The sequence below is a fragment of the Eptatretus burgeri genome, chromosome 8 (assembly GCF_056783735.1).
Source record: "Eptatretus burgeri isolate ZD-2024b chromosome 8, Ebu_testis_v1, whole genome shotgun sequence".
NCBI classification, from domain to species: Eukaryota; Metazoa; Chordata; class Myxini; order Myxiniformes; family Myxinidae; genus Eptatretus; species Eptatretus burgeri.
In genome coordinates, this window is record NC_140968.1 from 66,225,411 (window position 1) to 66,251,427 (window position 26,017).

Consider the following 26,017-nt stretch of genomic DNA (forward strand, 5'->3'; position numbering starts at 1 on the left):
TTGTACATTTTCATCGTTTTATTTTGTGTTTAGGAAATACAATCATGAGGAATATCAGCAAGCATGTCCATAAATTTCAAATCAACCCCCCCCCCCCACCAAAAAAGAAATAAAAGTAAATTGATCCCCATTCAGAACAAAACTCCATCCAAAGCCATAAAGTTGGCACAGATAAACGTGTAAACCCAATATATTATTTATTGCAAGGCACTAATTAAAAAGCTTTTATAAACACAGTACGAAGTGTTTGCACAGAGAGCTTTCCATCCGCAGTGATCAATCTGAGCTGCTTGAAGAGGACGACGAAGAGGATGAGCTCGAGCTCTGGGGAAAAGGGGAGAGATAGACAAATGAGATGAGGTTTAATCAAACCTGCAAACATTTATTATATTCATGCTTCAAGTTTTCCTTGTTACTGAGACAAAGGTTTCGGTTCCCTCAGCGCAATATTGTGTATTCATCATCGTACATCATACATCATTTCAGTGATTTGGCAATTGGCCGAGAATCTGTCAATCTCATGTCTTTTGTCATCATCTTCACACGTGCATCCTGCCGAATCATGGACAAGGCACGGTTACTTATAGTGTATATCAATTGTAGTGAAACTCACTTATGTTGCATGCTGATTTGGGGTGAATTTTAATTTTGAACAAATTAAAAACTACAAACCAATAATTTGGTGTATACATGCATTTACTATAATTACCTCCGCCACCAAAGGTGGACTGAGGTTATGCTTTAATGTCTGTCTGTTTGTCTGCAGGATCTCAGAAACTTGGTGGATGAGTCGGGTGTGTCACAATGTCCAGTTGGTTCGATTTTGGTGAAGATCCGGTTCCAGAAACGAGAATGTTTTTTTTAATTTTTATTTTAACTGATTCTTCATAAATGAGAGATCGGGTCAAAAACGAGATGAAACACAATATCGCAAAATGTAGTGTTGTGGACAGGTTTGGTGGGTGATAAGGACAAATTGATTAGATTTTGGTTCAGGTATGGATGCAGATCCAGCCTATCAGTGGATTACAAAACAAACTGTTCAGTGTGGCAGAGGTATCCACTCACCGAAGTGCTGTCCTAGTTTGAGGATGTATTGGTAGAATGCAATGTTAACACTCAAAAGTGTGTCATTTGTTATGGAATAAATTGTATACACACAATGCCAAGAGAAAGTCTACACCCCCTTTCAAAATTTTAAACCTTTTGTTGCCTTATAACCTGGAATTAAATTCCATTCAATCAGACTTTTTTTCCCACCTTTATTTACACATCGTAACCCACAACTTCCAAGTGAAAAATAAATTATACAAATTCCAGGAAATTAATTAAATATACAAAACTAGAATATCTTGGTTTGATAAGTGTACGCACCCCTTATAATAACAATTTTAAATTAGCTCAGGTAAAACCAATTACCTTCAAAATCACACGCCAAATTAATTCGCCTCCACCTGTGTTAAATTGTAGTGATTCTGATTATTTCAGAATAAAATCAGCTGTTCCTGTAGGTTTCCTCTGCTGGGTAGTGCATTTCACAGCAAAGACTCAACCATGAGCTCCAAGGAGCTTTCAAAAGACCTCCACGATAAAGTTGTGGAAAGGCACAGATCAGGGGGTGGGTATAAAAATATTTGAAAGGCTTTGAATATCCCTTGGAGCACAGTCAAGAGAATCATTAAGAAGTGGAAGGCATATGGTACCACCAAGACCATGCCAAGATCAGGCCGTCCCTCCAAACTGGATGACCAAGCAAGGAGACTGATCAGACAGGCCACCAAGAGGCCACTTGCAACTTTGAAAGAGCTACAGGCCTTTATGGCAAAGACTGGTCACTGTGTGCATGTGACAACAATATCTCAAGCACTCCACAAGTCTGGCCTGCAAGAAGGAAGCCATTACTCAAGAAAGCCAACCTTGAGTCCTGTTTGAGGAATGCAAAAAAACACTCTGGAGATTCTGAAGACACGTGGCAAAAAGTTTTGTGGTCTGACAAGACTAAGATGGAACTTTTTGGCCGAAATGCAAAACGTTACATTTGGTGTAAACTCAACACAGCACATCACCCAGAGAACACCATCCAACTGTGAAGCATGGTGGTGGCAGAATCAGGTTATGGGGATGAGGACACTTGTCAGGTTGGAAGGGAAAATGGATGGAGAAAAATACAGAAATATCCCAGAAGAAAACCTGCTGCCCCTCTCCAAGAAAGTTAAAATTGGGAGGAAGTTCACCTTTCAGCATGACAATGACCCAAAACACACAGCCAAAGCTACACTGGAGTGGTAAAGAACAAAAAGATAAAGTCCTCGAATGGCCCAGTTTGAGCCTCGACCTCAATCCAATCAAAAATCTGTGTAGTGGCATGACTTGAAGATTGTTGTCCATCATCGCTCCCCAAGCAACTTGACTGAACTTGAACAGTTTTATACAGAAGAATGGGCAAATATTGTCCAATCAAGGTGGGAAAATATTGTCCAATCAAGGTGTGCAAAGTTGGTGGAGACCTATCCTAACAGACTCACAGTTGAAATTGCTGTCAAAGGTGCTTCCACCAAGTATTAACTCAGGGGGGTAGACACTTATCCAACCAAGATAATCTAATTTTGTATTTTTAATTAATTTTCTGAAATTTGTCGAATTTGTTTTTTCACTTATAAGTTGTGGCTAACGATGTGTAGATAAAGGTGGGAAAAGTCTGATAAAGACTTTCTATAAGCAGTGTATACACGAACTGTAATGTTTGTTCAGGTGAGAGGTCCATGAAAAAGTTGAGAAGACATGTAAAAAGGTAACAAATTACAATGCCATTAGATTTATACTGTGTAGAAAGCACACCAGGGTGCGAGGTTTGTGGTTACTTCCGGAAGCAGCATTGTCTAGCAAGTACGAGTATGAATGATTTGTAGAGGGAGGGACTTTAGTGGATGTTCTCTCTCCAAGACTATATAAAGGTGGGGAAACACAGTGGGGGGAGGGGGGGAAACGCTGTGCTACACCGTGCTCCAAGGATAATGTCACCTGAGAGTTGGCACACTTTGTGAAACAATGTCCTACCTGTGAAGCACTAGTCTGATAGTTTAGTTGTGTCAAGGATCAAAACCAGATGAAACAGCTCATAGGTAAGTGTGCTATCTCTGCACCATCCTATCAGAAACTGGTGGAAATATCATTAACACACTGGCAAACTGAAATACCAACCTTGCTTTTCTTGTGGCCCTTTTTGTGGCCCTCCTTCTTCTTGTCTTTCTTGTCCTTCTTTTTCTTGTCTTTCTTGTGATGGCCATGATGATGATCTCCTGATTTACCACAATGCCCTTTTTCAGCATGTTGGTGGGGGTGACCAGAGTGACCAGGGTGACCGGGGTGACCAGGGTAGGGCATGTTGGGACTTGGGAACCCTGGCTGTGTAGGAAAACACATGGGTTGACCAGGCATTGGATAACCTGGGATGGTTCCAGGTGGCACTGGGTATCCCTGGTTGCCTGGACATGGAGGACATTGTGGCAGTCCTTGGGGTCTGAAGTCACCAGTATTTGGGGGATGTGCAGGATTTCCACAACCTGCACACACAACAAAACATTGGCTATTGTCTGTTCAACCACTTTGTGAAGAAGAAGCCTTATACTGTTACGAATCTGGAAGCCATTTGCACACAAACAGACAGCAGCCCCCACAGTTCAGTTATTTTGATAAGTATGTGTTTATAGTTAGGGCCCCGTCCTTCTGTCTAATGGGTTAATTTCATGTGTGCGCTGCAGGTTTCTTTTATAGTCAGGTTTTTTTTTTTTTTTTTTTTTAACATCGCCAACAAATCTTCGTTCTTCGCTCACCTCAGAGCTCCGACTCTGCCCAGGAAAGGAGGGGGTTCCCCCCTGTCAAATCAGGAAGCTCATCACCTCAGGGCCGACTCCGCCTTAGCCAGATGGAGTGTTCGGCCCGACGAATGAGGGGAGGACACTGATCGCCCGCCAACCCCTCGTCCAATCAGGAGGCGAGTGGCCGGAGAAGAGAAAGAGTAGAGTGGTTGTCAAGATGAGAGCACAGGAGTGATCGTGGCGATTGATTTTCGTCTGCGATCGTGGTTCAAGCGGTCTTGGTCGTGGTGGTCGCCGAGTTGAGTCTCGGCTGCTCGACATCCAAGCTCCTACAGACCACAGGTCCCACACGCGCAGTCGCGGGCCTAACCGCACGAGGCGGCCAGGTAACGACAAGACCCTGGTCCCAGCTCGCCTTTCCCTCCTGGGCTGAGGGACCGAATAAAGACTCGAGGGGGTCCAGCGTGTGTGTGTGTGTGTGTGTGTGTGTGTGTGTGTGTGTGTGTGTGTGTGTGTGTGTGTGTGTGTGTGTGTGTGTGTGTGTGTGTGTGTGTGTGTGTGTGTGTGTGTGTGTGTGTGTGTGTGTGGCGCCAGACTTTAGGTAGAATTGTTAAGTGCTTTTGTTCATTGTACATTGCTTTTATTCAGATAACTCTGTTCTGTGTCTCCCTCCCTATTGTCAATAAATATCTGTTAAATGCTCCAGTTCGTTGCACGTGCTTTCTTCCATTGACCCAGCATGGTGCGGCCTTGAGAAATAGTGAGGCTGTCCGTGCCGTAAGTTGTCATTGGGTCCGAAGGACTTTGGTAATTCCGCTCGGTTACACCGGACCAAGGTCGCCAGAGCGACCCGTTTCAATGAGGTCTGTCGAGGGTGTGGTTGTCCCTGGTAGTTAGATGACGTGGGTACTTAGGTATATTGAAATTAGGCAATTAACCCGACCCCACGCCGTCAAAATATTGGCAACCACGGTCCGCTAAGGGACCCGTGACCTTTCTGACTTATCCGAGAGTCACGACCTAAATTCCAGGGTGTTCGGTGGAGACGACCCTACTGCTCCCCCTCGTGGTCGTTTATCGCCACCGAACCCCGGACAACAAAAATACGTGTGCCTCTGTTCATTCATTTAGCTGAAGATCACGTAAACAATAATAAATTTGACGCAGGAGGAGGCCATTTGGCCCATCATGCCTGTACTACACAAACACCAGATAAAAAAAAAATCCATCAAGCTAAGGACTTAATTTTATTGGTGTAATGGGGAAGGAGTGGAAATGACAAAAGTGTGACAGACTCAGAGATATCATCAGGGCATTAAAATAAATTATTATTTTTTATTTATGCAAAAAAAAAAAATTGGTGGAGGGTGGGGGGGGGAGGGGAAGGGATGATGGTAATTTTAGGGTGAGGAATGCACAACATGGAACACACACGCACGCACACAAACACAAACACACACTTCCTTGACAAGACTCTCACAGACATCACAATCAGTACAGATTTACACAATTGCCCTTCCATACTGAAGTTACTGACAGGTCCTGACCATATCCCAATATACTTCCAGGTACCTATCTAATTCCAATTTAAACTTATCTACGGCTTCCGCTGCCACTACCTTTCCAGGGAGATCATTCCATGCATTAATTACTATCTGAGTAAAAGACCCTTACCTCACTACCATCTTAACTCTCTTCTTCTTTAATCTCAGGCTATAGCCCCTGGTCCTATCACTGTCGACTCTGCTGATTAATTCTTCTGCACTTATTTTATCTATACCTTTCATCGTCTTAAACATCTCCATCACATCACCTCATAACCGCCTCCTTTCTTGTGTATAAAGCCCCGTCTCCTTCAGCTGCTCCTCATCGTTAAGTCTAGCTAGGCCTGGAATCAATCTAGTAGCTTTGCATTGAACCCTTTCTATGGCAGCTACATCCTTCCTGAGCTGTGGTGACCAAAACTGCACACAATATTCTAAATGTGGCACTCACTAAATTCCTGTACAGTGTACAAACCACCTCCTTCGATTTATAATTTATCCCCTGACAATTACAACCTAAAACCCTGTTTCCTTTACCTCAAGCTTTACCTATCTGTCTGGCACTGTCCCGTCTGCTTACCCCCTCTCCTCCATATTTTATCACCCCCAGTCCTCCTGTGTGACATCCTCCAAGGTTTCCCCTTGCATCATGTAATCCCCATTGGCCCAGCGCATCAAGCAATATGTCCCCCTGATGATTCGCAAGAATAACTGGAACACGGATACAGCCAGTATGTATTTTCAGGAATATGCAAAGTCCTTCTACCACATATTGTACTTCTGCCATTGGTGGACAACACTTGGTGGATAATCCAGTAAGTGATGAACAACACAACATAGACTCTTTCAAGATAGTGGTCTGAGTATGGCACATTTATGTAAGTTGGAAGCTATTTTCATCTTTTCAAATGATCCTAACCTATTTCGACAAAATAAATTCGTGCATTCTCTATGTTTATTTCAGCATAGAAATCCTCAGGATAGAGCCTTGACCCCTCTCCGAGGTGCTGAAGCAGGAGGCGAAGAATCGGTGATGAGTTATACATGGTATCCTCCTCCCCCATCAACTCTTTGTGGTTAAGTGATGAAGCACACTTCCAGTTGCATGGGGCTATGAACAATCACAACATCTTCTGGGGTGCTGAGCCACCTGAGGAGGTGTCTGAGATGTCTCTCAAGAACCCCCAAGTCCACTTGCTTCTGTGCATTGAATGCCAGATGAGGTATGCCTGGACCGTATTGGTTCGAGGACACTAATGGTAAGAAGGTGACAGTCAATGGTGAGCGGTACCACGACGTCTTACGCCGATTCCATGCTGATCTCACTCAACTACGGTCTCCAAACCAATCCAGACTTGCATGGTTCGTGCAGGACAGTGCCCCACCACACACTGCAGGTTAAACCATCGACTTGCTCCACCACCTGTTTGGAAATTGTGGTACTATTAGCCTGGGCTCAACGTATGAGTGGGCGCCCCACAGCCCAGATTTGAATCATTTGGATTTTTTTGGGGGGTGCTGCCAAAGGTCACGTTTATGCCAACAAACCTCAAATCCTGGCTGTCCTGAAGCAGAAGCTGGAGGAGCACCATCAGGCTACCACTCCAGCCACTTGTGGAGAATTTCGGAGTCAGGATCAAAGCCTGCTTGAACAGAAGCTGAGCACACATTGAAAATGTCGATTACAGCAGTATAATGAGTGATTCGAAAATGGCATGGTGAATGCTTTCCATCAATGTATCAGTGTACTTGCTACCTTTTGTAATTTTTCTACAATAAAACATTCAAATAGTCCACGTTTTTTGAAACACCCTGTACTAAATCCACTGCACTTCCACCATCCACCTAATTAGAAACTGCTTCATAGAACTCCAATAAGTTTGTAAAACATGACCTGCCTATAATAAATCCATTTATTCAAATGGTTCCTCATCTGGTCCTTAATTAACATCTCTATCACCTTCCCTATAACCGAGGTCAAACGAGCAGGTATACAATTTTTTTTTGTATGTATGCATGGTCAAGGCTCGTGGAAGAACAAGTTCCCCAAATCTTCTCTGGATCCTTTCTTAAATAGCGGAGTTACATATGCGACTCTCCAATCCTCCGATACCTGTCCTGGCTCCAGTGAGCTTTTAAAGATATCCATTAACATCTCACTTACTTGCTCAGCCACCTCCCTCAATACTCTTGGGTGCATATTATCTGGCCTTGGAGCCTCATCTAATCTTAAATTTCGAGCTGTTCCTTTACTTCCTCCACTCCAACCTGGATCTTCTGTGAAAGCCATTACTCACCTTTTTGATATGCATTCGAAGCTAATGGAAATTCTCCTGACTGTTCTTGGTAAAAGTTGAAGCAAAACAACTGTTTAACTAGAACTGCCACTTTATAACTGCTGGGCAGTGATGACTGGGTACCAAGACATCCGGCTTTGATACAACCCAGGATTGACGAGTTACGGACCGAGTAACACACTGTGTTCAATATATTTATTACATACACAGTTAGCCGTTTTTCCTGAATACATGGTCGGTATCAAATGAATTAGCGTTTAAATAACCTGAACACGAAGTAATAAATGTTGACACCATGGGTGCAGAGGGTAAACCGGGACTTCCCCGAGTCTAACGAGGCCTCACACGTCTCTCTATGGCGCAGTATTGACAAGTTATGGATCTAAGAACAGGCCACGTTCCACCTATTTATTATGTACGCAGTTGTCCCTTTTTCCTGGGCTACTCCTCCACCCTCAAACACATCCAGGCATAACCAAGTGAGCCTTATTAAAAAAAAAACAATTCTCAGAATCAAATAATTAAATAATGTTGGCTGCCAGACCATGTGGCCTATCAGGTTGAAATTTAAAACATACCTTCCCCATGTCTACTCGATCATAATTGTGAAGTATCATGTTGTTTGATGAAGTGGTTCCAGAGAAAACATTATTTAATATTTTCCTTCAATCCATTATGGCTGCCAAACCATGTGACATAAATTATTCATGAACAAACTCGTATCCCCACATCTTGGGGAAGTTTCGCCGATATCTGTCCCGCCGTTCTGGAGAAGAAGATTTTAAAAGGTTTTAAGGTAAATCCAATATGGCCACCAAACCATGTGATGTATAAATTATTCATTAACAAAATGGTACACCCATGGCTTGGGAAACAGGTGTGTAAAGTTCCGCCTCAATCTGTTTAGTCGTTTTGGAGAAGAAGATTTTAAAAGTTTATAATTTTCAATCCAACATGGCTGACAAACCACATGACATGAAATCATAAATTTATATTCTGCCTCTAATTGGGTAGGGGATCATGCATGTGAAGTTTCGTGTTAATCGGATAAGGTGCATTTTTCTATCCAAGATGTCCGTCAAACCACGTGACTTGTGACATCATAATTTTTACTCTACATGCAGCAATGGCATTATGATACTTGCAAAGTTTTGCTTCGATAGGATAAATGGTTCCAAACAAAACATTATTTAATATTTTTCTTCAATCAAATATGGCTGCCAATTGCCAAAACATGTGACCTATCAATTATTCATGAACAAACTTGTATCCCCAAGCCTTGAAGAAGGTGTGTGGGAAGTTTCTCCTCGATCTGACCAGCCGTTCTGGAGAAGAAGATTTTTTGAAGGTTTGAGGGTAAATTCAATATGGCCACCAAACCATGTGACCTAGCAATTAGTCATTAACAAACTTGTACACCCATGTCATGGGAAACATGTGTGTGGAGAAGATTAAAAAAAAAAATTCAAAACAATATGGCTACCGAACCACGTGACCTATGACATCATAATATTTTTTTTCCCTTCTGCGAGTTGTTGCATAGATGGCGCTCAAGAAATTCCAAATTTCTCAGATGCAGCGTTCTGGGTGTCAAATTTTCACTGGGATACCACTTCACCGATGGCATCACGGTTAACACCACTTTATACCACTTGCGGAGATCTTGACAATGAACTGTGTTTCAATTTTTTCCAGCGAATGGTTCCAGAGAAGACATCCAAAGTTTTTCGGTTTTTCAAAGGTGGCACCCATACCACATGACCCATGATGTCATAATTATCACTTTAAAATACTACAAAAAAAAACACATACTACGGTGAAAACTTTATGTTAATCAGACTAATGGTTGCCGAGAAAATGAATTTAAAAGCGAAAAAAAACCCGAAAATTGCTGGTGGAAAAAAAAAAAAACAAGAAAGAAAAACAACAAGCTGAGATACCATGCTATATAATCGGGAGGCGACGATGGTTCGTGGACATTATTGAACAATGGCATTATAGGTACAATTGAGTTAGTGGAAGCTTTTGAGGAAGTCCTATCGTAAAAACCAATCTCTTCCATCAAAATTGACCAAATCAAATCGGATTTTTTTATATGTTGTACTTATGGACATTACGCACAGCTTCTAGGAAATGAAATTGCGAGAATAAAATCGAGAAAAAAAGTTCAAGTGGGCGTGGCTCCACCCACAAAGGGCGTGGGACGCCCCTCGTACAAAAAGACACAACTAGACCATGATATCTAGCTTGTGTCCAAGTTTCATCAAGATCGCATCAAACGTCACGGAGCTATGCTCTGGTGAGAGTCACAAACAGACAGACAGACAGACAGACACACAGACACAACGAAAATAGTGGTCACTGCTGGTGCCTGTGAACCAATAGGTTACCCAGCCTGAAAGGCTTGGTACCCTAATAAGCCTGCCGTCTAATCTCACTTTCATCACTAACCACTCTCCCGGTGCTATTCCTCAATGGGCTCACACTTGCTCTGACCTGGTCTTTACCCCTTATGCACTTAAAGAAAGCCTTGTTACTTAATATTCGTAGCCATGTCCTTCTCATACTTTCTTTTGGCTTGCCGAGTTATTTTCTAAACTTATCTTTGTTTCCTCTGACAGTGATATAAATCGAACTCCAGTCCTGTTATTTTATTTACAGTGCCTTCAGAAAGTAATCACAGCCCTTGACATTGTCACATTTTGTTGTGTTACATCCTGAATTTAAAATGGACTAAATCTTAGGTTTTTTTGTCACTGATCTACATAAAATACTCCATAATGACATCGTGAAAACGTGTTTTTAGAAATTTTTACAAATTAATTTAAAATGAAAAGCTGAAATTCCTTGCGTCAATAAGTATTCAACTTATTGAGTCAATACGTTTACTTGTTTGTTTTTTTTGGTATACATTGTCGAAGCTTGTATAAGAGCTAACACACAGAACATATAACAAGGGGAGCAGGAGACAGGAGCGGGAGAGGGAAGGAAACCACAGTGGGGAACAGAGACATTCGGAGATCTGTGGAAGGGAGAGGGATGGGGAACACGGAGTATACAAGATGGACATTACAGGGACTTTCAGGAAGGAAAGCAGGGAATTTGAAGGAGGTGGGTTTGGAGTGGATTAACGGGGGTAGAAAAGATCCAGGTTTTGGGTGGGGGAAGACAAGAGATTGTGGTGAAAAGCTGTTTAAAGACCTGGAGGAAGGAGTGGGACTGAAGAGAGTGTGGGACTTTGTTCCAGAGGTGTAAAAAAAAAAGTAGAAATGAATGAGTGAAGGTGAGCAGTGATTCTTGATTTTAGCAGTTTCACCAGAAGGGGGTTCTTGGAGGACTTTGAGCACCCTATAGAAGTATAGGGGGGGGGGACAGAGTACAGACAGAGCAAAAGGGGGGGGGGCAAGGCCGGAGAGGAGACGGCAGAAGACAAAGACCATCGACCTGCCTGCATTTTTGTACATATTGAAGAATTAGGATGAAAAGTAGAAGTAGCAATAAAAGTATGGAATGTACATTTCAGTAATATTATGAGTATAAATAGCAGGGGTATGCCTCTGAACATTTAATTGGTTGTAGTAGCGTTTTGAATCAGCTTACGGCAGCCATTTTTGCTAACATAATGAAGCATCTCTCTAAAATCACTTGCACCACTTGCAAAGCAGTTAGGGGAGTCGCTCACAAAGCGGTTGATACACTGGCTTGGAAAGCAATAGCAAGCTGCTTGCTGACGCATCACATGCCAGAAGCTCTATAAAAGCATCCCAGTATCTTTCTCTACATTACATTTTACAATCTCTATCCATGCAAACTCCTCTACATTATTTCCCTCCATAATGTCACCCCTTCCTCTCGATGCAATACTGTCTTTTACCCAGATGGCTACACCTCTTTCTATTTTCTCTTTATGAACGCACCAATACATCTTGCATTAAAAATTCTCGTATCCGGATTCGGATAAACACCAAAATTGAATCAATTTGGCCTCGTCGCAAACCCAACCTGTCCACCAAGTTTTGCCTGAATCCGTCCACAACTTTTTGAGATACCATGCTATATATCGTTTTTGCCCCGATCTCTCAATGGGGAAGCATCACTTTAAACATTTTAGTGTCTGGATTCAGATCCAGATCTTCACCAAAATCGAATCATTTCATCATTGTCACACACCCAACCTCTCCACCAAATTTCGTCCGAATCTGTCCACAACATTTTCAGATATCCTGTCCACAGACAGACAAATAGACAGACAGGGTGAAAACAACATCCATGCACCATCAGTGGCAGAGGTAAGGAAAGACTGTGAATAAATGACTACATAAGTATTGTTACGGTTCTGGGAACCGTATGCATTCAAACATACAGCTGACCCAAAGTTAGTTATGCCGTTAAGTATATGTGTAGACAGAACCCCTCCTTGTGTTTAGTGGGAATCAAAGGGGTGCGTTGCAATGTTTTTTTAGTTTGGGTAATAAATCTTTATTTCCCCTCTTATTTGAACCACAGTACCTTTTTTCTCGCTTTCCGAGGCAAAATCTTTGTGAGCTACCTTTTTGGTGAGAGCAGTCACGCGTGAGGGGCAGGCTCGCCCAGAAGGGGCGGACCCATGGAGGCGGACAACCCATGGAGGCCAATCAAGGCGGACAGTGATGTTAATTTCACCGAGGCCCCTCCCCGCTGAGGGAGATGGAAAAATTACGACACCGTCCTCAGCGAGGAGTTCTTTGGGGGTCGTTCGTCGTCATGTTGGTGTGCTGAGTCGGAGGGTTCGTTAGTTGGAGGAGTCTTCAGTTCAGTGGAGTTCTGTGTGGGTCGTGTTCATGAGCTGGAGTCAGTGGTTGGAGTGAGCCAGTTTGTCGCTGGTTGCCAAAGGGAAAAAGGAGGTCGTGACGCGGAGGGTCTGCCCTTGTCTCGCCTCGGTGGGCCGTCTGATGCGCTGGTTCAAGGGCGCCCGACCTTGACCGGGTCTCTCGTGGGTCCTGTCGGCGGCCCTGATCCCTGCCTTGGACTCCGCTCTACCCAAGTCAAGCTCCTCTGCGGACACGAGCTCCATGCGTGTGGCTGTGCCTGAGCTGCACGACCATTGACAGGTGCCGCACCACAGAGCACCCCCTCCCTCCAAAGTTAAGGTACCCCAAAAGAACTGCGAACTCAGCTCACCACCCTCTCTGGCTGCAGGGGTCCTTTGCAATACATCTGGGTTTATTTTCGTCTGAGTGCGCGTCTGAGTGTGTGGCGCCGTCTTTAAGTAGAACTGTTTGAGTGTTTGATCATTGTAAATCTTACCTCTATATCCCACAATAAGTCTGCTCTGAGTCCTTTTGCAAGTGATTGTAAATAAATTATTGGAGAAATGTTCCCAGTTCGTTTTCGTCTTTTCCTCCATTGGTCCAGCATGGTTCGAATCTGAGCTTAGGCAGGTTATATACCCGAAAATCCGTTCATTCCAGCCAATACAACCTTGGCAGATCGCTCGCTGCATCCAAACCGGAAAGGTAGTTGGCAGTTGGTAGTCGGTAGAGTGGTCCTGTTTGGGCAAGGCGTACTGAGGGCGTGGTTCCCCGGTAGACGGCACCGCGTGGTTTATTCGGTAAATTGGTTCGAGACAAAAAGACCCTACGCTATGTGGTGGAGGTATTGGTGTCCACTGTCGGTTAAGCGACCCGCCGCCTCACGGAATTATCCGAAGAGGGACGGCTTATAATTCCGGAGAGTCTGGTGGGAGACGACGTAACCTTCCCCACCTAGCGATCGTTCTCACCACGGAACCTCCGGCCCGCAACAATATCTTCAACACATTGAAAAACTGCTGCTTGAAATCGTGGTACGAGGAAGCTTGGCACTCATGATTTCAGTGAACTCAGACTTTTGTACCTGACTGTATATACAACGTCTGGCTACATGGAGAGTGAAAGTTTAAGATGGTCCAACCAAAAGGAAGTCAGGAAAACAAAGTGTTCGAATGGAGAACAAAAATGCAACATACAGTTAAAGACAAAAATGAGACTTATTGGTACAGCAAATAATAATTTAAAAAAACAAAATAAATAAATATTTTTTCATTAAAGTATGTGAGTGAAATTAGTCTGAAAAAACCCATTCCTTTTGAGGAAAATGTATCGGTATAAATATACCATATAGCATACACATTGTCTTCATATCGATGTGGATGTATGAGCAGGACACTCACCTTGGTTCCACATCAGAAATTAATCAAAAGCAGTCTTCCCTGCCAAAAGAAAAACAGCAAAAGCCATATTCCATTAGTAATGGCACAAACTCTTGTGGTCACACATTTTGCTTTAATTTAATTTGGTATTCAAAAACTCTGCTCATGGAAAAATGAGGTGATGGAGGGCGAAAAGACAGCATAATACAGTCCGAGTCAAACCTGGGGATGATTGGTTGTTCACGCAAAATATGGGTGAGAGATGCGATTGGGATATACATATATACTGTCGAACCCCGACATTCACGGGGGATACGTTCCTGCAAATGCCACGAATGTTGGGGCATTATTTCAATGGAAAAAAGGGGGATAGGTTCCTGGCAGTTCCTGATTCATAGTGGAAAATTAAAAAAATTAAAGAAAACTTTTACAACTGCGAATGCACAAGATAACAGTTTTATAAAAAATGTTTTGAAAAAAAAAAACAATAATGAAAAACGACAACACCTCGTGACGTTTCCAATGTTTATTGAAGGAATGCGATTACAGTTTATTAAAAGTGCTTAACCAACCTTACCGTAAAAGTTAAAAAAACAACAGCAGGTACCTTTTGAAATTTCTATTGATGCAACTTTTCAAATGATGATGATGAATTAAAATCCAGTGAACTCTATGAACCCCTGATGACGACGCAGGTGAGGTTGCTGATGAGTCGTGCACTGAGGGGGAGGCAGGATAGACAAGATTGAGAGGACAGACAAGAGAGGGTGCTGATGCTTCTGCGGTGGAGGGACCAGGGTGAAAAAAAAAAATCATGATCGAGAGCTGCCTGGCAGATTTCTGCAGGTTTTGATGCAGCTCCTTGTATGGGAGGGGAGCATCACATCACATCATCCAATCCACCCTTGAAGTTGAGGGAATGCTCCAAAACTGGATCGGTATCTTGCAGCCTGTCGGCAATTGCCCATATGTCCTGCAGCATCTCACCCAGGAACTTGACCGTGAGGTTGGACCTCACCACCTCTTCCTCATCACTGTCCGCCTCCTCCTCCTCAGAAACCTTGATAATGGCATCCAACTCCTCCTTGGTGAGCTCCTCAGCATGCGAGGCGATAAGATCATCCAACTCCCCAGGCTCTACGTCGTCAAAGCCTTCCCCTCCCACCTGCCGTGCCAATCGGGCAATTCTATTCCTCTCCTCCATGTTGACAGGAAAGCCTATAAAGTTCTTCACTGCCTGTAGCCACAGGTATTGCCAGCAGGTGTTGATGGTGGAGGCTATCACCTCGTCAAGTGACTCTTTGATGGCGCCGATGCAGTAGGCTATGTTGAACCCTTTCCAATAAGACTCGATGGTGAGCTCTGACAGTCCATTGAAAGCCCTGGTCTGGTATATCACATCCAAAATGCAGCGAAAGGTTCGGTGGGTAGAATATGTTTTGAAAGTGGAGATTACCCCTTGGCAGTGCGACTGGATTAGGGAAGTGGTGATGGGTGGCATGAGGATCACCTCGACGTTCGGGTGAGCCGCTTTCAGGTCCCCGGGGTGGCCAAGAGCGCTAAAGACGAGCAGGAGAACCTTTTTTCCCGCCAAGTACCTCTCCAAGTGAGGGACGAAACAGTTATGGAACCAATCCATGAAAATTGCTGCCGTTACTCATGCCTTCCTGTTGGCCCTCCAAAACACAGGCAGAATGTGTTTGTTCTTGCCCTTGAGAGAACATGGGTTCAGGGAATGATACAGCATCATGGGCTTCGTCATGCAGTTCCCTTTTGCGTTTGCACAGAGGAGAAGAGATACCCAGTCCTTTCCGGCCTTGAACCCCGATGCTGTCCCCTCACGCTTCGAGATAAAAGTTCATGTTGGCATCTTTTTCCAAAACAAGCCAGTTTTATCAGTGTTGACCACCTGCTCTGGAAGGTAACCCTTCTCCTTGATGAGCTGTGCAACTTGAGCAGGGAATGTTTCAGCCGCCTCCTGGTCTGCAGGAGGTATGTTCGCATGAGTTTAATGTTGCGCAGACCTTGCCACTTCTTGAAGTGGTAAAACCATCCTCTGCTCACTCAGAATGGACTGGGGCTGCTCATACCCATATCACTCGTACTAGTAGCGCCACCCATTTCACTCGTGCTAGTGCCACCCACGCCAGCCAAATACGTGTTTTCGTGTACATACGTATCACCTTTGCACAAATGAGAGGTCTACTTAAAGGCATGTTCTTCTGTGAGTTGTCCTGAATCCAAACATTGAGAGCTTTCCCCATCCTTTTTATGTGGACATTCCGGACCTGAGTAACCACTTTGATGCTCGGCACAGCACTTGCAGCAACACTTTCTCAGATCACCTTCTCGTTCTTCCGTATGTAGCGAATGGTGGATTTGTTTATTCCATACATCTGTCCACACTCACTCGACAAAAAGGGGCCACACTCTCTCCTCTTGAAAGCCAATCAAGCAGCTCCTCTTTGCTGCTCAAGCTCATCACTTTCTTCTGCCTCTTGGCAGTCGATGCATCTACAGCACTGGTCTTATGCTTGGGAGCCATGTTTGATCAATGAGTGGAGCAAGAGGCAAAACACAGTTCAAAGCAGTGGGATGAGAAAAACGATTGAGACCCAGGACATGCTGCACATCAGTCGTCATGTGGAAATTGTGGGTAGCTGTGGGAGGGGCGAGTCATCTGCCCATTGTTTGTGGGGGATGTTGGCGGGTGATAAAATCTTATGCAGCTCGTGGGAAATGCGGCGAAGTGTTTTAATTGTGCAACTCGCAGGTGATGATGTCTTCAGCAGTTGGTAAAGGTGTGGTGAAGCGCTTTAATTGTGCAACTCGCAGGTGATGATGTCTTCAGCAGTTGGTAAAGGTGTGGTGAAGCGCCGACTGTATGTGTGTGTATTTATATATGTAAACTCTCTCACTCACACACACACACACACACACACACACACACACACACACACACACACACACACACACACACACACACACACACACACACACACACACACACACACACACACACACACACACACACACACACACACACACACACACACACACACACACACACACGGTCCGTCTAAAAAGCAACGGGACTGACTTCACAGAAATTTTATTCCAAAAAATATATTGAAATCACAGCTTGTCCCCTTCAAAATAGTTTCCCTCCAGTCTCACACACTTGTCCATCCTCTTCTTCCACGCTTCAATGCACCCCTGGAAGGCTTCTTCTGGATTCCTCCGGAGCTCCTTCATCATGGCCATTTTGATGGCTTCTACATGAGGAAATCGAGTCCCCATGATCACCCCCTTGAGCTTGGGGAATAGGAAAAAATCACAAGGGGCCAAGTCTGGCGAATACAGGGGTTGCTCCAGAGTTGGCACGTTCCTCTCCACCAGAAACTGTCGGATGCTCAGGGCACTGTGAGCTGGGGCATTGTTATGGTGGAGCACCCAGGCATTGTTCTCCCACAGATCCCTCCTCTTGTCCCGGACTGATCTCATGAGGCGCCGGAGGATCTCTTTGTACACGCATTGATTCACTGTTTTACCCTGTGGTAGAAACTCGAAGTGGACGATGCCCTTGATGTCAAAAAACGCGATGAGCATCACCTTGACCTTCGGCTTCGACATCCTTGCTTTCTTTGGTCTTGGTGATGCCGGACTTTTCCCTGACGACTCTGCCATTTGGTCTCGGGATCGTATTCGAATATCCACGATTCATCGCCAGTAATGACTCTCCTGAGCATGTCTGGATCGTCCTCGAGGCGCTCGATAATGTCTTGACAGACAGTGACTCTGCTGTTTCTGGTCGTCCGACAATATCTTGGGGACCATCTTTGCACACACCTTGCGCGCGCATTTCGAGATTTTCAGTGATGCTCCAGACAGTGTCCTTGTTGATGGAAAGTTCCTCAGCAATCATCCGCAATGCGAGTCGACGATCTGCACACACCATCTGCTTCACACGCTCGATGTTGTCCGCCGTTCTGCTCCTTGAAGGTCTTCCAGACTGTGGATCGTCTTCAACCTCCTCCCATCCCTCTTTGAACCTCTTGTGCCATTCAAATGCACGTGTACGTGACATCGTTTCTTCCCCTTCGACTTGCTGCAGCAATTCAGGATTCAGAAGGTGTTTTGCCAAGCTTGGCAAGAAACTTCAGATTGGCTCTCTGCTCTGCTCATGACTTATAGTCGACACGACTCAGAGCTCACGTGACGACTCAGACGAAACAACGTGTAAAGCACGACCTGTAAAAAAAATCACACAATGAGCGCAATCAACCATCACCAATCATATATAGTGCTGGAATGTTGCGAAAGACTGTGACGCAACCCATTCATTCAAGTTGTGTGAGTGGAGCACACAGCAGGCTCAATTCCGTTACATTTTAGATGGACTTCGTACATATACACTATATACATATATATCCATCCATCCATTGGGACCATACTCTGTGTAGAGCGTTGGTGCTGCTTTAGTAGACTCCTTGGCTATTGGGTACAATCCTGGACGGGTCGCCACTCCGACACAGGGTACCAGCATGCCGTTTTGCCAACCTCAGAAGGATGACAGGCTGAGTCAACCCCACCTGGTATTGATTCAACAGCTGAATGGGATTTGAACTCAGGATCCTTGGATTCCAAGCCCACCACCCTAACCATTCAGCCAACACCAGGCACACACACACACACACAGACACACACAGACACACACAGACACACACACACACACACACACACACACACACACACACGATTGTACAGGACAAGGAACTATAACACAGGAGGAGGCAATTTAGCACATTATGTCCTGCACCATATGAACACCATTTGGTCCAGTGAGCTTATGCGATCGAGCGGTTCCCATAGGTGAGTCAGTGAGTCATTGAGTCATTGAGTTGGTAAGCCTGTGAACACTTCAGTCATTATCACTTGAACTAAACACACGATTTTGATGAAACTTGGCCACAAGCTTCACATCTGATGCCTAACGAAGGTGTATTGACTGCATCAAAATCTGTGCTCATTAAGGAGTTCTACGGAAAGGGGAGTGGGGGGGTGTGCTTGATCCCCCCAAAATAGGTATTTACTCTCTTCTCCGAAACTACACCCACAATTTTGATGAAATTTTACCACAACCTTCATAACCCATGATTCACGTTTGTTTACGGCATTAAAAATTAAAAATAAAAAAATCAGGGTCTAGGGGGATCTGCAGGGGGGGAGGGGGGAGGTTGAGTGACTGTTGCTCCTGATCCAGATGAACTTCAGGATTTGCGGTCCTATTTTTATTAACGACAAATAGATTCAATATATGTGTAATATAGTATTGTATACATGGTCAAGGCTCATTGAAGAGCAAGATCAGAATGAAACAGAATAAAATTGAAAAGAAGAAACACCGACAATAGAGTAGAAGTCACAGTGACAGTGACAGTTAGATCAAGGGGAGGGAGGACACATGGGGGTGAACAAGCTGCACACAAGAATGAAACACAGCAAGAAGAGGAATGGGAAAGCAGGGATGAAACATAAAAGGAACAAACCAATCGACAACTAACAAATTAAAAGAGGAGACGGAGAGGGGGGAAAATGACAATAACGTGGATTAAGGGAGTGCTTGGAAATGGGGTCATTTGGAGTCGATGCGATCAAGAGTATGGATGGGGGTGATCTGACATAATGGTGAACACATCTTTTGAAACCCTGGATGGAATAATGGGACTGAACAGAAAGGGAAGTTGATTCCACAGGCAAGAGGAATAATTGAGGAACTAATTAGTGGATGTGAGCTGTGAGCCTGCATTTTGGGAGTTTAACAAGAAAAGGGTTACTGGCCTGAAAAGGGTGTGTGTCCTGCAGAAACTTGGAAAGGACAGAGCTGAAAGCGGGCAGCGGGTGCGAGACCGAAAGCGGGCAGCGGGTGCGAGACCGAAAGCGGGCAGCGGGTGCGAGACCGAAAGCGGGCAGCGGGTGCGAGACCGAAAGCGGGCAGCGGGTGCGAGACCGAAAGCGGGCAGCGGGTGCGAGACCGAAAGCGGGCAGCGGGTGCGAGACCGAAAGCGGGCAGCGGGTGCGAGACCGAAAGCGGGCAGCGGGTGCGAGACCGAAAGCGGGCAGCGGGTGCGAGACCGAAAGCGGGCAGCGGGTGCGAGACCGAAAGCGGGCAGCGGGTGCGAGACCGAAAGCGGGCAGCGGGTGCGAGACCGAAAGCGGGCAGCGGGTGCGAGACCGAAAGCGGGCAGCGGGTGCGAGACCGAAAGCGGGCAGCGGGTGCGAGACCGAAAGCGGGCAGCGGGTGCGAGACCGAAAGCGGGCAGCGGGTGCGAGACCGAAAGCGGGCAGCGGGTGCGAGACCGAACGCGGGCAGCGGGTGCGAGACCGAAAGCGGGCAGCGGGAGCGAGATTCACTTTGAATAACAAGTGTACAATTACTTTCAGGAACACGATGTCCATATCACTTTGCAAACTGCTGCAAATGGCTGTTCCACTTTATCTTTTCTGCAGTGTGCCCACAACCTCCAGAACATATACTTTAGTCAAGTCAAGGGATGCCCATTCTCATCACAGAGCAATGGGGCGCCCATGATAAATCGTGAACATTTCTGGTTGATAACCAATTCCTGATAGGTCATCACTCCATTGCAAGGTGTGGTTAGAGCTCTACATGAGTTACCACTGTAATTTCTCACAACAATGTTCAACCTGTTGTGTGCCTTGCATACATTCACGTGGAATTGTTTATTTTATAGATCACGATACTTCTAGTATCAAATTAGTGGTTAAAACAAAGCTGATTTATTCAATATGCGGGTTGTATCAAGTTGTTGATTTGTGTTTATTGCTGGTATACAAAGCATCATCTTCTCTTCTCTTCTCTTGACTACTTGGCAGACAGTAAAGGATGGGACCAGGAAATCTTTCCCATAAAGAGCAGTCACACCAAGAGCACTGTCTCAGTGCAAGTCTATCCTATAAACAGAGCCTTACGTGTGTGCGAGTTTCCCCCATTGGTTAGACAGTTCAACTGACACCACCCACAATTTCTATACTGCAGTTACCAATTTGGGAACCCTTTAGAACTTTTGAATTTACCCTTTAGAATGCTTTCTCTCATGAAGTGCTTTTACTGCAGATGTTATGCAGGTCCTTGCTATTATTTCCAACTATTTTCTCTTAAAATTGTGAGTTGAACAGGCGACTGGCGGGTTTCTGTGAAGCCGGTGATAGCATGATAGAAGAGTAGAAAGCATTAATTCCACTGTTTCGATGTGTTAATGCCTGTTTGCTTTTATGAGTGGGATGAGGATGAGAGTAAAGACGTGACAGCTTTGGAAGGGGGAGGTTGAGGCTGTGGGGGGGGGTTGAGGTATTTTGGTGTGGAGGGGGTGGGGTTGAAGGCTTGAGTGTGGCCAGGAGATAGGAGATCGATGCCTTCAGGTTGGGAGGGGAAGGGTGAGGACATGGGACTGGGAGGGGGAGGAGAGTAAAGATGGGACAGATTTGGGAAGGGGAGGCTGAGACAATTTTTTGTTGAGTTGTCAGAATTGCATGTACAAGTTTACTCTCCATATGCGGGTTTCAGAAGGTGGAACGGAGCCTTTCCAGGTCTCAAACTATCTACGTGTGTGTGTGTGTGTGTGTGTGTGTGTGTGTGTGTGTGTGTGTGTGTGTGTGTGTGTGTGTGTGTGTGTGTGTGTGTGTGTGTGTGTGTGTGTGCACGCCTGTACAGGGGGGAGGGTGATTTAATCACCCTATGGGTAATGTGCTAGTACATTATAAATGGGCCAGGCACTGCTGTCTACATTGGCCAAGATGATGGTTTTTGGTTTTACCAACTTTCCTTTAAGGCAAATATACCATTTAAACTTCCAGTTTGGTCAACTCTTCAAAATCTGCCACTTCTGCATAATTTAGTTGCATCATTATTACTTTTGAAACAAGATCGAAGCTCATGGAAGAGCAAGTTGATTAATGGGCAGAGGGACCATCGTGGGACACAACAGACAAGGGATTAAAAAACAGGAAATGAGGAAAGAGGAGATGGTAGGGAAAACTGTAACGTGCAAGTATGAGAGATGGGCCAGGTAGGGTCGATGGGGTTAAAAAAGATCGTGGGGTAAGGATAGGGGGGTGACATGAAAAGGGAGTGCACTCACTTCTTGAATTCCTTGAGGGAGGAGTGGGATAGAACGGTGTCTGCAAGGTGGTTCAACAACGGGAAAGATTTGAGGTGTCCAGTCAGCCTGGATTTTGGGTATTACTTGAGTAATAAATGCATCCTGGAGTTGCATTACTAATTAACCAACAGAAAACCACCAAAACTGGTTTCACTGCAATACTGAATAACACATAAACATGTTGAATGGGTCAGGTTATGTTGCTAAAAATAAATAAAGGCAGCTTTAAGCATATACCAAATGAATTTTTTTTCCTCGTCTTTTCGAGGTATAAAAAAAAACAAATTTCCTGTGCTAAACTCTGATCAATTGAAATTTGGGGAAACAAGTCGAGCGAGTGGTCAGAATTTGGAGTACCACGATTCTAATAATTGGAACAGACAAATTTGGATGATAAACTTCGAAAAAGAGAGGTATATTGTACAGGCCAAGGGCTTTCTGCCCTCTTGCTCAAATCGGATCATAAACGGCGGAGGAGATAGATTTTGAAAATGAACGATTTCGCAACTTTGGAGTGACCTTGACCTTGACCTTCAATCGGGTCAAAGGTCATACCGTCGTGCATCCCTCATCGACATCTACCCACATACCAAATATCAAGAAAATCGGAAGAAAAAAATGGGGACGTACGTACGTATGTATGGACGGACGGACGGACATCGACTGGTTTTATTAGGTCATCTCTGACGAGATGACCTAAAAATGGAAAAAAATGCAGGTGAGCAACCCGAGACAATGGAGAAGAAAGGTAATTTTGTGTGCTGACGGACATCGAAGCCGATACGCCAGGAAAAATAAAAAAATTAAAATCACAGAACTGTCAGAAAGTGTCCATAAATGAAAATATAAATGAATGAAAATAAATAAATGAAAAATCAAATGCAGGTGAGCAACCCGAGACAATGGGGAAACACTTCATTATTATTATTATTATTATTCATTATTGCTTACAATGTGTAAGCACACCCCGCGTGCACACACACACACACACACACACACACACACACACACACACACACACACACACACACACACACACACACACACACACACACACACACACACACATACACTCCCATGCTCTTCCAGCCAAATAAAGGTTGCACAAAGCAACCAAGACAAGCCACACAAGGTGAGGCCTCTATTGTTTAAAACCCTTCCCAGAGTTCCTCCACAGCTGTAAAGACATTCATAAGTAGTACACACATGAGAATTCCAATGCCACACACACCCATTACCCCCCAGTCTGGTTTCATTACTTATTGCTGAGTCATCAATGACAGCATAGACAGAAATGCGCACAATCGAGGCTCCCAAGCATGTACCGCATGCAATGCCAATTGCAGTTACCATGGAACAAGACCCAATCACGTTTCTCACCCATAATTGGAGGGAATAACCAATTGGCCATCACCTCATCAATTATCCCAGGTGGCTAGGATGATAAAAAAAGTCATCTCCCATGCTCTTCTAACCAAAGAAAGCTGCGTAAAGGAACCAAGAAAAGGGACATAAGGTAAGCCCTTTTATGTTCCAAGCTCTACCCGAGTTCCTCTACAGCTGTTGCAGACATTGACAAGTAGTACATCTCTCACCCATAATTTGAGGAAATAACCAATCAACTCTCACCTAATCAATAACCCACAGGTGGCTAAGTTTATACTATTTTCAAGTAGGAATACCCATTTGCACAATTTTTTTCTCGAAACAGAAAAAGAGAGGGACACTCCAAAGAAAAAACAAAGAAACAAACAAAAAAACGGACACTGGAGAGGGACACTCCAAAAAAACAAGAGGGCACTCTTTCACAGTTTCCTTTATGCATTGAGCAATCGTATCAGCAGTCTCATTAGGTGTGTTCTGGACCTCAATTAATTTTGACTGCAAACCACCATTCTTCCAGTCGAAATACTGGATTATTATTGGAAATGTTGTGCTTGGCCAGGTCCACATGAGATTGTAAATCAATAACACATTTATTTGCCACAAAGATGTTCGTACCAGCTCTACATACCAAACACTCGACTTTCCATTCTTCTTGACCACGTCGAAAACCCGAGAATTTTGTTGTTAGTTCTGCAGTGAATTTGCACATTCGTTTTGCATTGTAAAGAATATAAGAAAATCAAACAAGTGTGTATGGTACAGACTAAAAAAAAAAGACACTGAATTGTGGACTAAGCATTCCACTGGACTCTCTCACTGCGTGGATGGACAAGAAGTGGACGGGTGAGCGTCGATGTTCGAACACGTCAAATACGCCATGATGGCATAATTATAGACTCAGTATTCCAAATCATAAAATGTATACCTTTGAAAATGCAAAAGCAAAAAAAAAATTTTTAAATGAAAAATAAAAATAAAAAGAGTCAAAATCCCCGACATTTTTAGATATTTATAAAACCCGGCCAGATGGAGATGTCCTGGAGAAAACCGGACGTATGGTAATCTAATTATATATATATATATATATTCTAATATATATATATATAATTATATATATAATATACAATTATATATTATATTATATTATATATATATATATATATATATATATATATATATATATATATATATATATATATATATTCATACAAGGTTCTTGTGCAACTTTCAACTTTTATAACTTCAACATAACGTCCATCTTTCGTAATACATCGTTTAATCTGATTTTCCAACTTGTTGAAAACATTCTCCAGTTGCTGCTAAGGATTTCATGAATTGAATTTGTGATTTGTAGCCATAAGTTCATTGAAAGAATGTGGTTTTGACGAGTAAACACTAGTTGTACATAGCCCCATGAAATGTAGTCCAATGGGGACAGGGCAGGCGAACAAGGTGGCCAAGTAATTGGTCCACGTCCCCGATCCACTTGTCTGGGAAGACATCATTCAAGAACCGTCGAACATTCAAAACATATGGGCAGGGAGCGGAGTCTTGATGGTACAAGGTGACGTGTGAAAGATTTCATCGTCGTAGTTTGGGAACTGAATGCAATAATTGTGGAGGTTAACTTTACCACCGACGTCGAAGTTTTCTCATCAGAAAATTTCAACTCGTCAAGAAACCCAGGAGGATTGTGGATTTAACAACAGCACCAACAACTTAAACATCAACAGAACTTGATGAATTATGCTTTCATGCAACATTTAGAGTTTGTTTATATCACGTGTGTGTACATATAAAGTTATAAAAGCTCAAAGTTGCACAAGGACTTACAACTTACAAAGTTGCACAATGTGTAAGCTAACTGGGTAAGGTTACACATTGTAAGCAATAACTTACCGTGCTTCCCCATCGTCTCGGGTCGCTCACCTGCATTTGATTATTTATTTATTTTTTCCATTTATTTATATTTTTATTTACGGATGCTTCCCGACGGTTCTGCGATTTATTTATTTTTTTCATGCTGCATCTGCTTCGATCGGATCGCACGGCTCCCTGACACGGTTAAAATCTCGATTTACTAAGTGTAATAATTAAACAGCCATCGCACTTCACATCTGGCCTTGTGGGGGGAGGGGGGGGGTTAAAAGAGTTTGTTTGTGGAAAGGTGGATAATTACACGAATATGAATGAAACATACCGAGATGAAAAGGCTTCGCCGTGAGGATACAGGCCCGAGCAAGGAACAAAAATCCCGGAAATGGTCGATACCCCAACAAAACACTGAGGAATGACACAAACCACGCCCTAACACGTTATTCGTCCGATTGACGGAAACCGAGCGCGAGCAACTGTCATGTTCTGTGAAGCTGCCGCCACGCGCATGCGCAGTGTGCGCCTCGCCGCCTCCCTGGGCATGAAACTGGAGCCCCGCCACGCGCATGCGCAGTGTGCGCCTCCCTGGGCATGAAACTGGAGCCCCGCCACGCGCATGCGCAGCGTGCGCCTCCCTGGGCATGAAACTGGAGCCCCGCCACGCGCATGCGCAGTGTGCGCCTCCCTGGGCATGAAACTGGAGCCCCGCCACGCGCATGCGCAGTGTGCGCCTCCCTGGGCATGA

General features: G+C 44.3%; 1 protein-coding gene across 1 annotated transcript; it reads right to left on the reverse strand.

The window, feature by feature from the left end:
* On the reverse strand, window positions 1-25,827 carry LOC147021932 (uncharacterized). Its single transcript, XM_085892373.1, has 4 exons — window positions 25,598-25,827; window positions 13,850-13,888; window positions 3,202-3,563; window positions 1-324 (listed from the first exon to the last, which is right to left on the reverse strand). Exons 2-4 carry the CDS (start codon window positions 13,860-13,862, stop codon window positions 277-279), a joined length of 423 nt encoding a protein of 140 aa, XP_085748499.1. The 5' UTR covers window positions 13,863-13,888; window positions 25,598-25,827; the 3' UTR covers window positions 1-276.
* Between the last annotated feature and the right edge of the window lie 190 nt (window positions 25,828-26,017).

What these genes read in the sequence shown, in the direction of transcription:
- LOC147021932 (XM_085892373.1), bottom strand. An exon ending in AGGGCCACAAGAAAAGCAAG is followed by an intron (nt 325 to 3,201) that starts GTTGGTATTTCA and finishes CCTTTTCCCCAG; the next exon opens with AGCTCGAGCTCATCCTCTTC.